Source organism: Schistocerca americana, chromosome 2, assembly GCF_021461395.2.
Source record: "Schistocerca americana isolate TAMUIC-IGC-003095 chromosome 2, iqSchAmer2.1, whole genome shotgun sequence".
NCBI lineage: Eukaryota > Metazoa > Arthropoda > Insecta > Orthoptera > Acrididae > Schistocerca > Schistocerca americana.
The window spans coordinates 37,835,010-37,850,214 of NC_060120.1; the positions used below are offsets into that span (position 1 = coordinate 37,835,010).

The 15,205-nt window shown below is 42.7% G+C and overlaps 1 protein-coding gene across 1 annotated transcript in view; it reads right to left on the minus strand.

The window, feature by feature from the left end:
- Positions 1-15,205, minus strand: part of LOC124593692 (protein yellow-like) — a 42,593-nt gene that overhangs the window by 15,072 nt on the left and 12,316 nt on the right. The window contains exon 2 of the mRNA XM_047131995.1: positions 2,680-3,093. Coding sequence (XP_046987951.1) covers positions 2,680-3,093 — 414 coding nt within the window. The remainder of the gene's footprint in view (positions 1-2,679; positions 3,094-15,205) is intronic.

Genomic DNA, 15,205 nt, shown 5'->3' on the forward strand with positions numbered 1-15,205 from the left:
TGGGGTCACGAAGAGTCGGAACCGACTAAACGAATAGAAAGAGATATATAAATGACGCAGTAAATAACAGGATTACCGGTGGTACTGGTGGCTTTGGTAGGGAAAGAAACATAAATGAATGCGTGAAAGGGAAACTGGGAGCCGACGACTTCCCTTTGGGATTTGTTTGTTTTGCAAATAACACTAGTCAGCAATGAAAATGTTTCGGGCTCTAAAATTGTTAATTCTCACGCATTTTCATCTGCTGAATCAAAAAGATCGGCATAAAAGTGACATATTAGCTCTTGAATTTGGAGCCAAAGTGACATTTCATTTTTCCAGTCAACATTTTCAGTTTTGGTGGAAATTTTGTTTTCGGAGTTGGCACACCTGGCCGATAACAAAACACAAATGTTCTTCACCTGTCTTTAAGTCATGAAAATAGACACTGTTGCTATGACGGTGAGTTTCATATAGTTTTTGCTGTAATTAAAGTAGAATTTCTGGTTAGAGAGTGCTTTTGCAGTGTAAAATTCGTAAAAATGGTGTAAATAAGATGAATAATGTTTGTAACATTTGCGGTGAAATAACATTTTCCTCACACAAACTCAGTCAGAAGCCCTTGTGAAAACTGCCTACCAACATTATTGCGGTATGAAAGGAGGGGACCAGGATATGTCTTGGGCTCCACATGTATGTTGTAAAGCGTGTTTTGTTACACTACGAGAATGGCTGAAAAATAAGAAACGATCTATGGCTTTTGCTGTGTCTATGGTTGGGCAGGAGACTACAGACCATACAGATGACTGCTATTTCTGCTTGACTAGATATATAAGGGCAGGAAGGCCTATGAAGAAAAGAAGAATAGGTCGGTACCCGAATCTTGGACCTGCTAATCGACCCCTTCCGCATTCCTTTAGTTTACCAATTTCTATTCCACCAGAAAATTGTGTCTTTGAATTAGAAAATGAAAGTGTGAAACAACAAGAAGAACCAAACAAGCCTTCCACATCCTGTGACCCTGATTTTGAGGGATAAGATGATAAACAGCAGGGACTGAGTCAAGCAGAGTTGTGTGATCTGATTAAACACCTTGACGTGTCGAAGGAAAAGCCAGATATTCTTGGATCTCGATTACAGCAATGGAATCTTCTCCAATGTGATGTCACTATCTGACAGTACAGAAAAAGTCACATGGAACTGCTTCCCTTGTTGGAGAAGAAAAACAATGTCGTTGTTTGCAGTGACATTAATGGCTTGATGAAATCTTTGAATTTGAACGATGATCCAAGTGAATGGAGGCTAATCGTAGACTCCTTCGAGCCTAGTCTGAAATCTGTGTTGTTTCACAATGGCATCCGTCTTCCTTCTATAACTGTTGGTCATACAGTCCATATGAAGGAGACATATGAGAGCCATCTTGGCCTAAATCAAATACCATGAACACAAACGTAAAATCCGTGGTGATCTAAATGTCATTTGCATACTCATAAGAATGCAGTGATGTCGCTTCAGGACCTCACGTGTACCCACAAGATGTTTTTATTTCATCCCTGCTTATCACGCTGGGTTTGATGAAAAATATTGACAAAGATATGAACTAAGAAGGACGGGCGTTTAAGTACATAAGAGAAAAAATTTCCGAAATTAAGTGTTTCAAAAGTTAAGGAAGGTACTTTTATCGGGCCATAAATTCGAGAACTCGTTCAATGAACTGTGGATGAAGCCCGACTAAAAGGGAAATTACATGCATTCAACGAAAATAATAGTGGAGTGATAATGGCCAGCTTCTAGCCGAAATGTAGATCTGCACAATAAAATTTAAAAAGGACGACTCATCGCTGCAATCTATAATTTACAAGTCAATATAACAGTCGCTGAGTGCAACAGATTTCTCAGTGGAAGGTAACCTGAAAAAATAAATTAGTTACTTCACGGAAAATTTTTGTCCGAATTTTCATAGCCAAATGAAGAGTGGGAAAACGATAAATGTGGTATCAAATTGTCCAGTCTTAATCTTATTTTATCTGTGTTGGATCTTGTGAACTCCGCAGCTGTTGCTGATTGTTGGTGAACGACGACACCAACATTTTAAAACGTTTAATTTTGGTACCATAACCAATTTCGGATTACCATGTCCATTTTCAGATGGTTAATATTTTCCGTTACATATGTGTTTCGATCAACAGCATGTCGTCTGCTACATACTGCACAACAGTATTGAGTAGTTACTGCCACTTTTATCAGTTGTTTCATTAATTAAAATACGCCAAAGTGCCTGCATTTTTTAATGTATGTGTGAAGGTTGTATGCTTTTCATTGTGTGCCATTTTATTTGTGACATACGGATGTTCCCTGCCACTTTTTATTACAATTTGACGCAACATCACTATGTGACTTCCAGTGTCGTGAGAAGCACGTACATCTAATAATGTTACAGGATCCGAATATGACAGCGCACGTCTGTCAGAACCGGTAATAGTAATATCAAGAATTACTAGCGAACCTGGCAAACTTGATTCTTCAAGAATAACATAACATTCAATCGCCCCCAACGATTGGCACAGTGTGAAACATGTACTCGAAGAATTTTCCTCATTCTTGTTATTATGTAGTGACTATGCAAGTGGTCTGGTTACTGGAATGAGAGTAGGTGAAGTAAGAAGGGGAGGTGGTGAGGCTGGGTGGAGGGCGGCCTACCTGGAAGGCGCTGCGGTCGGGGTGCGGCCACATGTAGGACTGGCTGACCCTCCAGGCGGAGTCGCGGCCCGCGTCGTACACGACGAGCCCGGGGGCGGCGCTGTCGCTCATGTAGACGAAGACGTCGTCGCACGAGCGGGAGCCCTCGTCGTCGATGACGAGGTTGGTGAGCAGCGAGCTGGGCCGCAGCACGTCCTGCGGGAAGGTGACGGAGCGCACGGGCGAGTCGGTGCGCAGGTCGAACACGACCAGCTTGGGCGGGCAGACGCGCGTGAAGGTGCCGAGCGAGTCCATGAGGCCGCTGTCCAGCACCCACAGCCGGTCGCAGCGGTCGGCGCGCGCCCGGTACACCGACACCAGCGTCGAGCAGTTGGGCCGCGACGCCGTCGAGTGCCACGCCCAGCTGGGGTACGCCTGCAACGGCCCACACACGCACACTCGAGACACTTCCTGTCATCACACCACCACGCACCGTGGTCGTGTAGGAAGAGAGGACAGCAGTTATATTTTTCCTAAGTGGTGGTGGTGGTTGTTGGGATGTTTAAGGGGGACTAAACAGCTAAGGTCATCAGTCCCCCTCCTAAGTAGACGCCGTTTTACAAATAAAACAGTTTACTGCGTCAACATTTATTTATTCTCCCACTACGCGTTTCGATGGCTCACACTATCATCTTCAGGTGGAGAACTTGGTACTTACAAGTTGAAAAGAAAAGAATTCGTGAGAGTAAACAGTAATGAATTACCTCGAAGAAAACGATCTATTTACACACAGTCGGTGAAACACAGCTCTTTACTCGCACGAAGTGTTGAGTGCTATTGATAAGGGATTTCAAATTGATTCCATATTTCGGGATTTCCGGACACTGTACCACACAAGCGGCTCGTACTGAAATTTCGTGCTTATGGAATATCGTCTCAGTTATGTGACTTGTTACGGCGTAAAGTCAGCGCTGCCATTCCAGTCGGGAATCTCCAGAGAAGAGACGGCTGTGAGAACAGGTCAGCCAATCGCACGCTGACCGACCTCCCTCCATGAAATGATAATTAAATCAAGACCCTAAGCTGTCGACAGGCGTTGATATACATCAACGGGGACAGTTGAAAATGTGTGCCCCGACCGGGATTCGAACCCGGGATCTCCTGCTTACATGGCAGACTCTCTATCAGTCTGATCCACTGAGGGCACAGAGGATATTGCGGCTGCAGGGATTTATCCCTTGCACGCTACCTTTGAGACCCACATTCCCAGCTTAATGTCCACACACTACAATCGTAGTGACCCTGCCCATTACACTCATTACTCGCCGCACACAATCTTACCGAGTTCCGTAAGAGTTCGGGCAATGCGTGTGCATCCAGCACAGAAGAAGTAGGTCAATGGCCGGTTAGCCTTAACTATATGAAGATGGTGTCTGTTCTTTCGGAGATGTCCCAGGCGAGGCACACATTTTCAGCTGTCCCCGTTGATGTTATATCAACGCCTGTCGGCAGCTTAGGGTCTTCATTTAATTATCATTTCATTCTAATGCATGGTCACCCGTGGTACCTGTTCTTTCGGACATGTTAGAAAGAACAGATACCATCTTCATGTAGACCTCCCTCCAGCACGACAACGCCACACCAGCGGCCCCTAGGTGACGACGACATAAGCGCCGAGCCCAACTGGTGGCAGCCCACATCGAAAGCAGCTTCAACGTTAGCCACTTCGTTAGCCGGCGCATGGTAGCTTCTTCATTAGAAATCTCTACGTAGCACAGTTCGAGATCAGTCGTCACTGCAGTTCAGTTGACAGACTTATGCTAGTACCTGACGCTAGGACCAGGAGTCTTACTTGTATTTCTCTATTATGAAGAAGGCTGATTAATTTGTATGTCGCCCTTTGCTTGCGATATATCTATGTAATCGCACTTGTGGATGATCATATATAGAGGAGTACAAGAATTCTCACATCAAAGTTAAGTACTTGTACTTGTCTTATAGTACGAAAAACTCTTTAATAAGAGTTGTTTGACTGTTTGTGTACCGAACAGAGTATGCACGATTCCTAGACACAGCATGACTGGATTTGTGATTTCCTGTCAGAGGGGTCACAGTTCGTAGTAACTGGCGGAAAGTCATCGAGTACAACAGAAGTGACTTCTGGCGTTCCCCTTAGGCCCTTTGCTGCTCCTTACCTATATAAACGATTTGGGAGATAATCAGACCAGCCGTCTTACGTTGTTTGCAGCTAACGCTGTCGTTTATCGACTAGTAAAGTCATCAAAAGGTCAAAACAAATTGCAAAACGATTTAGAAAAGATATCTGTGTGGTGCGAAAATTTGAAACTGACCTAAATAACGAGAAATGTGAGGTCATCCACATGAGTACTAAAAGGAATCCTTTAAATTTCGATTACACGATAAATCTAAAGGCCGTAAATTCAACTAAATACCTATGGATTACAATTACGAACAACTTAAATTGGAAGGAACACGTAGAAAACGTCGTGGCGAAGGCTAACCAAAGACTGCGCCTTATTGTCAAGACACTTAGAAAATGTAACAGACCTACTAAGGAGACTGCCTACACTACGTTTGTCCGTCCTCCGCGGTATGGCATACTTACCAGATAGCATTGATGGTGTACATCGAGAAAGTTCAGAGAAGGGCAGCACTTTTTGTATTATCGCGAAATAGGGTAGATAGTGTCGCTGATATGTTACAGGATTTGGGTTGGACACCATTAAAATAAAGGCCTTTTTCGTTGCGACGGAATCTTCTCACGAAATTTCGATCACCAACTTTCTCTTCCGAATGCGAAAATATTTTGTTAACAGCGACCTACGTAGGGAGAAACGATCACCACAATAAAATAAGGGAAATCACAGCTCGCATGGGAAGATACAGGCGTTCGTTTTTTTCCGCGCGCTATACGAGATTGGAATAATAGAGAATTGTGAAGGTGGTTCGACGAACCCTCTGCCAGGCACGTAAGTATTATTTGCAGAGTATCCTTGTAGATGTAGGTGTAGATGTACGTACAAGGCACGTAGGGTCGAGAAAACGTTCCACTTTGTCGCTTCCTGCAAGTGCTCCTCACTGTGCATTTGCTTACACTGTCTCTGCAAAGGCGTTGTCAAGTCAGAGGTAGATTTGCTTACTTTGAGTACTAAGATAATTCTAAAGTGCAATTGCTCGAGTTTAGATATTTGTTACTCTTCGTCCAAATGATATTACTATAGTTATTAAATGGATGTACGGATATAAATAACACATAAGAAAAATTTTGTTTTCCACAACAATGTTTTCAAAATATGGGACCTGCAAGGTTAAACTGTTAGTTCTTTCGCTATTTATTCTTTAAATTTGCAATACATTTACAATTAGCAACAAGTCTAAATTCAGTAACAACTCACTAAACTACACTAATTTGTATGTGTCCATCCTTCTGATTGAAGGCTCGTGGGATTCGGCCGTCCGCTTATATAATAAAATGAAACAGTGTTATTTATTATATAGCTACCAGTTTCCGTGACTCACTACACTATCTTCAGGCCGTAACTGACGCTGAGTGGGTGGACTCCAAGCGTATACACAACCCGTCCCATTAATGATGGCCTACAACCAATTATGGTTGCAGACACAACATCGCTGTTACTGTAGTCTAAGGAAAACAGCTCGTAGACGTCGGTCACTGCTGGTGTCGTGTATACGATTGGAAACTACCCCTCAGCGTCAGTTAAGGACTGGAGATGGTGTAGTGAGGCACCGCATCTGGTTGCTATATAATAAATAACATTCATTTTATTACATAAATTACTTTTGCTCCTACAATTGATGACTTTCATACTTACACAGACGTCCATATTCTGTTACATCCCAGCCATATGCTTTTTTTTTTAAATAAAAGAAAAATGAACAAATGACCATTTAATAAATATAATAATTGAATTTTGATGTGCAGTAACGAATAACTAAATTCCAGCAATTGTAGCTTACAGTTAGTATTCTTTGTATTCAAAGTGTGGAAACATATCTCTGAATGTGTAACATCTTTCAAGTGACATTATGCAAACAAATGTACAGTGAAGGCCACATGCAACAAGTAGTAGTACGCAGCATTTCTTCGACTATACTTAGCTTACAGGTACACTGTACTCCTTTACATTCATATTAACAGTGCGTTTTCTGAAAAACCAACTGTATTACCACCAAAAGACGCAACATAACCTGCCTTTGGTTTGCTGCTGTAGAAACGCGTGTATGGTTTTCACTAACCCCATCAAAGTAACTATGTAATTCTCCACCTGAAATCGACGGTGTGAACCATCAAAACGCGTAGTTAAGAATTAATAGGTGACTGACGTAGTGAATTCTTTTATTTGCTTTATCAGCAGTCGCACCCCACATGATACCATCCCTTATGGACGAAAGATTCAGAAGTCGTTTTGTACCGTGACCTATGATCTCTTGTATTTTACGTTTTGCGCACACATATCCTTAATTGTGACTCTTGAAATTTTCCCGGCGTATCGAATATTCCACAAGATTTCGGGATTGCAGCCGGATCTCATCGACTTCTTTCCACGATATTTCGGCTGACAACCTTACAGCCATCTTCAGGCGAGTGTTTGACACTGGAGATTGCTAGTGCAAGTCGCTCTATTTATACGTAAAAGTGCCGCAGGCGCGCATTCGCAAGTTACCGTAGCATGCGCGCCACCTGTCGATTCCAAGGCCGTCTACAATATTACTGCATCTATGGAGCGCAAACGAATGCGTGAAAAAGGTAAAACATGCACGCAGACGTGTCCAAAACAATAAAATGCAAAATTTCAATATTAAAATTAAAATTACTTGTCGCTCGACATGTCAGAAGCCATAAAAACTTTTCTTTTGGTTGAAATTAAAGAAATCAACTGTCCCAGGCCTTATTCAATAAAAAGCCGCCATCACGGTTAATGAGATTTTCCGCTAAACGCATTTCCACGGATTCCTTCATAACTGAATCCCAGAAGGATCTCGATGGGGCCAAGATTTTCGTGGCCGAATAATCCATAGTATTTCCTGTGGAAATACAATGTTCGGCTATGGCCGACTTACTGGGCTGTAAAAGGCGAGTGTGGCGCTCATGTTCAACGCAGCGGTCGTGTACTGTGCGTGAGGTTTGACCAATGTAGGCTTTCCCACACTCGCAAGGTATTTTATAAATTCCAGCCTTCCGTAATCCCAGATCATCCTTGGCTGAGCCCAGAAGAGCACGCGTCTTTGTAGGTGGCCGGAAGATTGCTTTCACACGATGTTTCTTTAAAATTCTGCCTACTTTCGATGAAATGTTCCCGACATATGGGAGAAATGCTCTGGACTTAAACATCTCCTTATCCTCTTGATTTTGTGGGTGTTCACGTTTTTTCCTCCTTAAAGCAGTACTGACCTGATGTGCAGAATATCCATTATGTTGAAATACCGATTTCAAGTGCTCTAATTCGTCTGCGAGGCTGTCTTTATCAGACACGACATGTGCCCTGTGCACCAACGTTCGAAGGACGCCCATAGTTTGTGACGGGTGATGACAGCTTGACACCTGCAGGTACAGATCCGTATGCGTGGGTTTTCGATTGACAGAATGCCCCAATGACCCATCCACCCTGCGTTTAACCGTGACGTCCAGAAATGGTAGGTAACCATCCTTTTCAACTTCCATCGTAAACTGAATGTTTGTGTGGATGGAATTCAGATGTTTTAAAAACCGTGAAAGCTCTTCTTCACCGTGAGGCCACACTACAAAGGTATCGTCCACGTACCGCCAGAAGACTGTTGGTTTCAACATCGCCGAATCGAGAGCCCTCTCCTCAAAGTCTTCCATATAAAAGTTTGCTACCAGAGGGGACAGAGGACTGCCCATGGCGACACCGTCAAGTTGCTCAAAATATTCATTATTAAATAGAAAGTAAGTAGAGGACAGGGCATGGTGAAACAGCGCCGTTATATCGGCCGTAAACTTATTGCCGATAAGTGACAATGAATCCAAAAGAGGGACCCTCGTAAAGAGTGAAACGACATCGAAACTTACTAACAAGTCTGAATCCTTCAGCTGTAGTGTTCTCAGTCTATTGATAAAGTCCGCAGAGTTGCGAAAATGGTGCGTACATTTGCCAACAAAAGGTCTCAGTAGCGAAGCCAAATGACTAGATGAATCATATGTTGGAGCACCGACATTGCTCACTATGGGGCGTAAGGGCACATTATCCTTATGGGTCTTTGGAAGACCATATAACCTCGGTGGAACAGAACTGTGAGGTCTCAATCTTTTCACAACTTCTTGCGGCAGAGAAGAGGAGTTTAGCAACTCTGACGTTTTCCTTTCTACTTTCCGAGTAGAGTCTTTATCAAGCTTCCTGTACGTTGTCTCACTCAGCAAACTATATATCTTCTGATCATACATATCACGTGGCAACAGCACAGTAGCATTCCCCTTATCCGCCGGAAGGACCGCCGTCTGAGGATCTTCCCGTAACTTGCGCAGCGCAGCCCTTTCCATTGAAGAAATGTTGCTCTTTTGAGGCCGAGTTCTCGTAAGGGCGCGACATGTTTCCCGCCTGATTTCTTCTGCTGCTTCACTGGATAGAGGCCTGACAGCTTCTTCAACAGCACTAATAAAATCTGTTAAAGGTAAGGTCCTAGGTGTCGGTGCGAAGTTCAGACCTTTCCCAAGTACCGACAATGTCACGTTGTCTAAATCCTTATCCGTGGAATTTGCCACAGAGCGTCGAAAAACATCTTCTTGTCGTGACGTTGCTGAGAGTCGGTCGAACTTCGATGATTGTCTTAAAGAATACTCCTGGCGGACCCAGTCTGATTTGGCCCATGTTACACCATCTTCCTTCCCTCTCCTGGGAATGGGCTGTAAGGTTGTCAGCCGAAATATCGTGGAAAGAAGTCGGTGAGATCCGGCTGCAATCCCGAAATCTTGTGGAATATCCTTGATTAATTTACTGAATCAAACCGTTTTTCTTGTAAGACTGTTTTTATCCGAGGGGTTAATTTTTTATACTTGAGATCAGTTTCGACTTGTTTGTTCTATAAAGTGACCGAAACATAGTCACAAAATCAAAGGACCTGGCGTACCTGTTGCGACAATATGAGGACCGCCCTCTAAGAAGGCTGTATATCACTATGTAACAATTTTCAGGAAGTTCCTTTGGAACTATATATTTAATCATTGATTATGTATGATCAAGGGGTACAGTATTTATTATACAACAGTGACTTGTATTTGCATATTCTACAAAACTTAGGAAGTTATCTTTATTTTTATGTACCTTTCCGTGAAAGAATACAGCGTGTGGTGTAAAAGTACACTGTGGAATACTATCGTATATCAAAAAAATAATGTTCTCTTACAGTGGCAAAAGTTATGTGAAATATTAACAGATTACATTATCTGATATACTGAATTAATACTTTGCATTTATTTAAACTTACCGAAGAAAGACTGATTCTACAGAGGATACGAAACAGTAACTAAGAAAAAGTGAAACAGAGGAAAAATAAGCTGAACTGTTCACTCAGAAGGCAAGTTCACAGAAAATTTCCTGTATTCTATATCAAATTATCTATACCTTCCAACAAGAACCTCATTTTCTATGCCGAAGGAGGAATAAACTCTCTATACAACAAAGTCATTTAGGACTGACAGAAGACATAAAAAAAGTTGAAAGAATTTTGTATTCTTGCGAAATAGTGGACAGAGTTTCACGAATGCGATACTGATCTGTAGTAACAATAATTAAAACTAAGGCGTTTTTGATTGCAACGTTATCCTCCGAATCCGGAAAATATTTCGTTGGCAGCCATGTGCGTACGGAGAAATGATCATTGTAATAAAATAAGAGAAACTAGAGCTCGTGCGGAAAGATTTAAGTGTTCGTTTTTGCCGCACGCTGTTAGAGAGTGGAAACGGCAGAGAAATAATGTGAAAGTGGTTCGATAAACCCTCTACTAGGTAGTTAACTGTTAATTGCAGAGTAGTTATGTAGATGTAGATATGGAAAACCTCATAACAGGAATACGGATGTAAACTTAGGTCTGACTTTCTCTTTTGTCTTTAGCAGACAGTGACGTACCCAAAGGTGAATGACATTATGACTAAAACGTAGATACACTGAATGTGGGTCATCTGCATTGATATTTAACAATGTAATTAGTAATTTTGAAGTTTGAGTCACATGTCACAATACTTTCAGGTATACTGACAGCAACAAAGTCAGTCTGGCTCATTTGCATTATAATGAAAGATGTGCTTAAAAAGCAAATATTAAGGACTTCGATTCATAGGTAATCATGACGTCCATTACTCTTCTTTTTTCCCGGTTAATGCAAAATTACCGTACCAGGGCAGAAACCTATGTCCCGAAACAATAAATTTTTGCTATACTATTGTAACATGTTTTGTCAAAGCAAGAAGTTGTGCAAAAGTGTCATTGTCGCATTGTTGTTTTGCCCAAACCAAAGGCCAGACCAAATATAATATTCTGGTGTACAACTTTTACGTTATAATGATATACAAGGCTCTTGCACGGACTACATTTATTGTAGTTTTTACAGGCACGTCGTTACCAGCTGCGGAAGTGTAAGATCTTCCATCGTTCCTCGTAGTTTTCTTGAGGTTCTGCTTCCAGTCTGATCCGATATACAGGGTGTTACAAAAAGATACGGCCAAACTTTCAGGAAACATTCCTCACACACAAATAAAGAATAGATGTTATGTGGACATGTGTCCGGAAACGCTTAATTCCCATGTTTGAGCTCATTTTAGTTTCGTCAGTATGTATTGTACTTCCTCGACTCACCGCCAGTTGGCCCAATTCATGGAAGGTAATGTTGACTTCGGTGCTTGTGTTGACACGCGACTCATTGCTCTACAGTACTAGCATCAAGCACATCAGTACGTAGCATCAACAGGTTAGTGTTCATCACGAACGTGGTTTTGCAGTCAGTGCAATGTTTACAAATGCGGAGTTGGCAGATGCCCATTTGATGTTTGGATTAGCACGGGGCAATAGCCGTGGCGCGGTACGTTTGTTCAAAAAATGGTTCAAATGGCTCTGAGCACTATGGGACTTAACATCTGAGGTCATCAGCCCCTAGAACTTAGAACTACTTAAACCTAACTAACCTAAGGACATCAATCACATCCATGCCCGAGGCAGGATTCGAACCTGCGACCGTAGCAGTCGCGCGGTTCCGGACTGAAGCGCCTAGAACCGCTCGGCCACAGCGGCCGGCAGGTACGTTTGTATCGAGACAGATTTCCATAACGAAGGTGTCCCGACAGGAAGACGTCCGAAGCAATTGATCGGCGTCTTAGGGAGCACGGAACATTGCACCCTATGACTCGCGACTGGGGAAGACCTACAACGACGAGGACACCTGCAATGGACGAGGCAATTCTTCGCGCAGTTGACGATAACCATAATGTCAGCGTCAGAGAAGTTGCTGCTGTACAAGGTAACGTTGAGTACGTCACCGTATGGAGAGTGCTACGGGAGAACCAGTTGTTTCTGTACCATGTACAGCGCGTGCAGGCACTATCAGCAGCTGATTGGCCTCCACGGGTACACTTCTGCGAATGGTTCATCCACCAATGTGTCAATCCTCATTTCAACGCAAATGTTCTCTTTACGGATGAGACTTCATTCCAACGTGATCAAATTGTAAATTTTCACAATCAACATGTGTGGGCTGACGAGAATCCGCACGCAATTGTGCAATCACGTCATCAACACAGATTTTCTGTGAACGTTTGGGCACGCATTGTTGGTGATGTCTTGATTGGGTCGCATGTTCTTCCACCTACGCTCAATGGAGCACGTTATCACGATTTCGTACGGGATACTCTACCTGTGCCTTTACAAGTACGACACAACATGTGGTTCATGCACGATGGAGCTCCTGCACATTTCAGTCGAAGTGTTGGTACGCTTCTCAAGAACAGATTCGGTGACCGATGGATTGGTAGAGGCGGACCAATTCCATGGCCTCCACGCTCTCCTGACCTCAACCCTCTTGACTTTCATTTATGGGGGCATTTGAAAGCTCTTGTCTACGCAACCCCGGTACCAAATGTAGAGACTCTTCGTGCTCGTATTGTGGACGGCTGTGATACAATACGCCATTCTCCAGGGGTGCATCAGCGCATCAGGGATTCCTTGCGACGGAGGGTGGATGCATGTATCCTCGATAACGGAGGACATTTTGAACATTTCCTGTAACAAAGTGTTTGAAGTCACGCTGGTACGTTCTGTTGCTGTGTGTTTCCATTCCATGATTAATGTGATTTGAAGAGAAGTAATAAAATGAGCTCTGACATGGAAAGTAAGCGTTCCCGGACACATGTCCACATAACATATTTTCTTTCTTTGTGTGTGAGGAATGCTTCCTGAAAGTTTGGTCGTACCTTTTTGTAACATCCTGTATTTCCTTTCTTTGCATGTGCCTAACGATAGAGTATCCTATCTTTTTCACTGCTACACAACGGTCTTCCAGGATGGTCAACTTTAGAACTGCAAACAGCTCAACTTTTAAACATAAAAAAGACATCCGTTGTTATGGTAGCAAGTCCCAGGTGATGCACTACTTTATTGCATCGAAAACTCCATATTGCGAGAACTGTGATAGGCAATAGTCTTTGAAGGAGGCTTTCAAATTTAATAGTAAATGTTGTATGGCAGTTGACTGGGATATCCCACGGGGTGGGTTCTGCCACCTTGTCCGAAAAGTGTTCACCCTTCGCGCAGGTTATCCTTTTTGCTTGTGGACATGTGGGAGTTAGGTGGTATGTGAGAGTTGTGGAGTGTGTGAAGTGTGTATGGTATAGTGTGGTGTTTGTGGTGGATGGATGGTGATGAGAGAAGGGACACCGGTTCTGGCATATTGCATACTCCTCTCGAATAGTATCGAAGGCGCCACGGGGCTTAAGGTCCCCATCCGACGGACGGGTCAAAATCAACACCGCTGCATGCCCTCACTCCAGGAGTCAGTGCGGAGAGGTCTGGCATTTAACCCAGGACATTGGCGCAGAGATTGGTGATGGTGATCAGCAGCTTTACGCCAGCACGTCTCCTCCTCTTACTAGGTAAATACTAGCAGTGAAAATGTCATCCACCTTGAGGATGGGAACCTACTTACCAATGAGTACAATGCTACAGCTCAGACGTACGTTAGCGGCCACCACTACGGAAGCGTGTATTTTATTCATGTTTTAACTTTAGTTTCGACTGCAATATCAAAGCACTTTTCCGCTGTCAGAGAAGATTTTTTATTTATTTAAATTGATGCACGGAAGATCTTATTTTGAAAGCCACTGAAATCAAGAAGTTTGAATTTTTTGTGTTTTTATGCTACTGTATTTACTGTACTGTACATTCATGCACTTAAACAGAAGAGTGTTATCCGCCAATCTGTCTCATCTCTTAAGTTATAGAGGATCTGAGGACTTTTTTTTATATTCAAGGCGTCTTCTGGTGCTGTTGTATTTCTTTTTACTGTACCTTATATTCGCGTGGCCACTACATGAAACCAAAGAATGGATCTGACTCACCGTAGCTGCTCCCACGTAAGTACATAGCATACTGGTTTCGTACTATTTATTTCTCTGTAAACGAAAAATTATTAGTTTTGAATGTGGGTCGTTGGTTAGGAGAGATTTCTGACATCTACAGAATGAGGAAGAAAATATCAGGTTTCGTAAGTGTGCCAGTGATCGTTCTCAGAGGGAGCAGCTTGTTATGTGGATACTATAACGGACGTTATCAGCTATCTTTCCTTACTTCTATGACTAAAATCATTTTCATATGATGTTTCTGTCAATATTCAGTAAAATGTTTATTGAATGAATTTTATGTAAAATTAAACGGAAATAATTCCTTGTCTCCAGAACATCTTCACTCAACATCACGTGCTTTTGTTCTTAACATTTACGAAGGTCACGTTATAATTATGTAGAGCGAAAATCGGCCATGTGCTTTCTAAACATCACAAAACTGTAAGTACCAACTGTATATTATTTCTGGGCCTCAGCACTTCACTAGATTTAAGACTCATTTTAAAGAAACTCCTCAATTCTGTTTTTTCATTATGCCGCCTTGGTGTCTGTAGCGTGTCAGTTTCTGAATAGTTCTGTGAACTTTAGGTAAAATTGTGCGAATTTATAGTGAATATTCTCACCCTCCCTCCTCCCCCCACCTCCCTTCTCTCTCCTCTCTCTCTCTCTCTCTCTCTCTCTCTCTCTCTCTCTCTCTCTCTCTCTCGTCTCGTCTGTGCCACTCTTTTCAAGCAACGGGCCAGATCATCAAATGCTAAACAGTGTTGGCGTATGGAGTTCTGGTTCCCATTTCCCATGCAAAGCCTGAGAAGCGCGTCCGTATCACGTGAAACACCATGCGCGCAGCAATATGTTGAATTTATGATCGCTAGAACAAAAGCCAATGTTTTGGATAAGAGTCCGAGTGCAGTATACAATTTTAATTTGCCAGAAAGTTTCAGG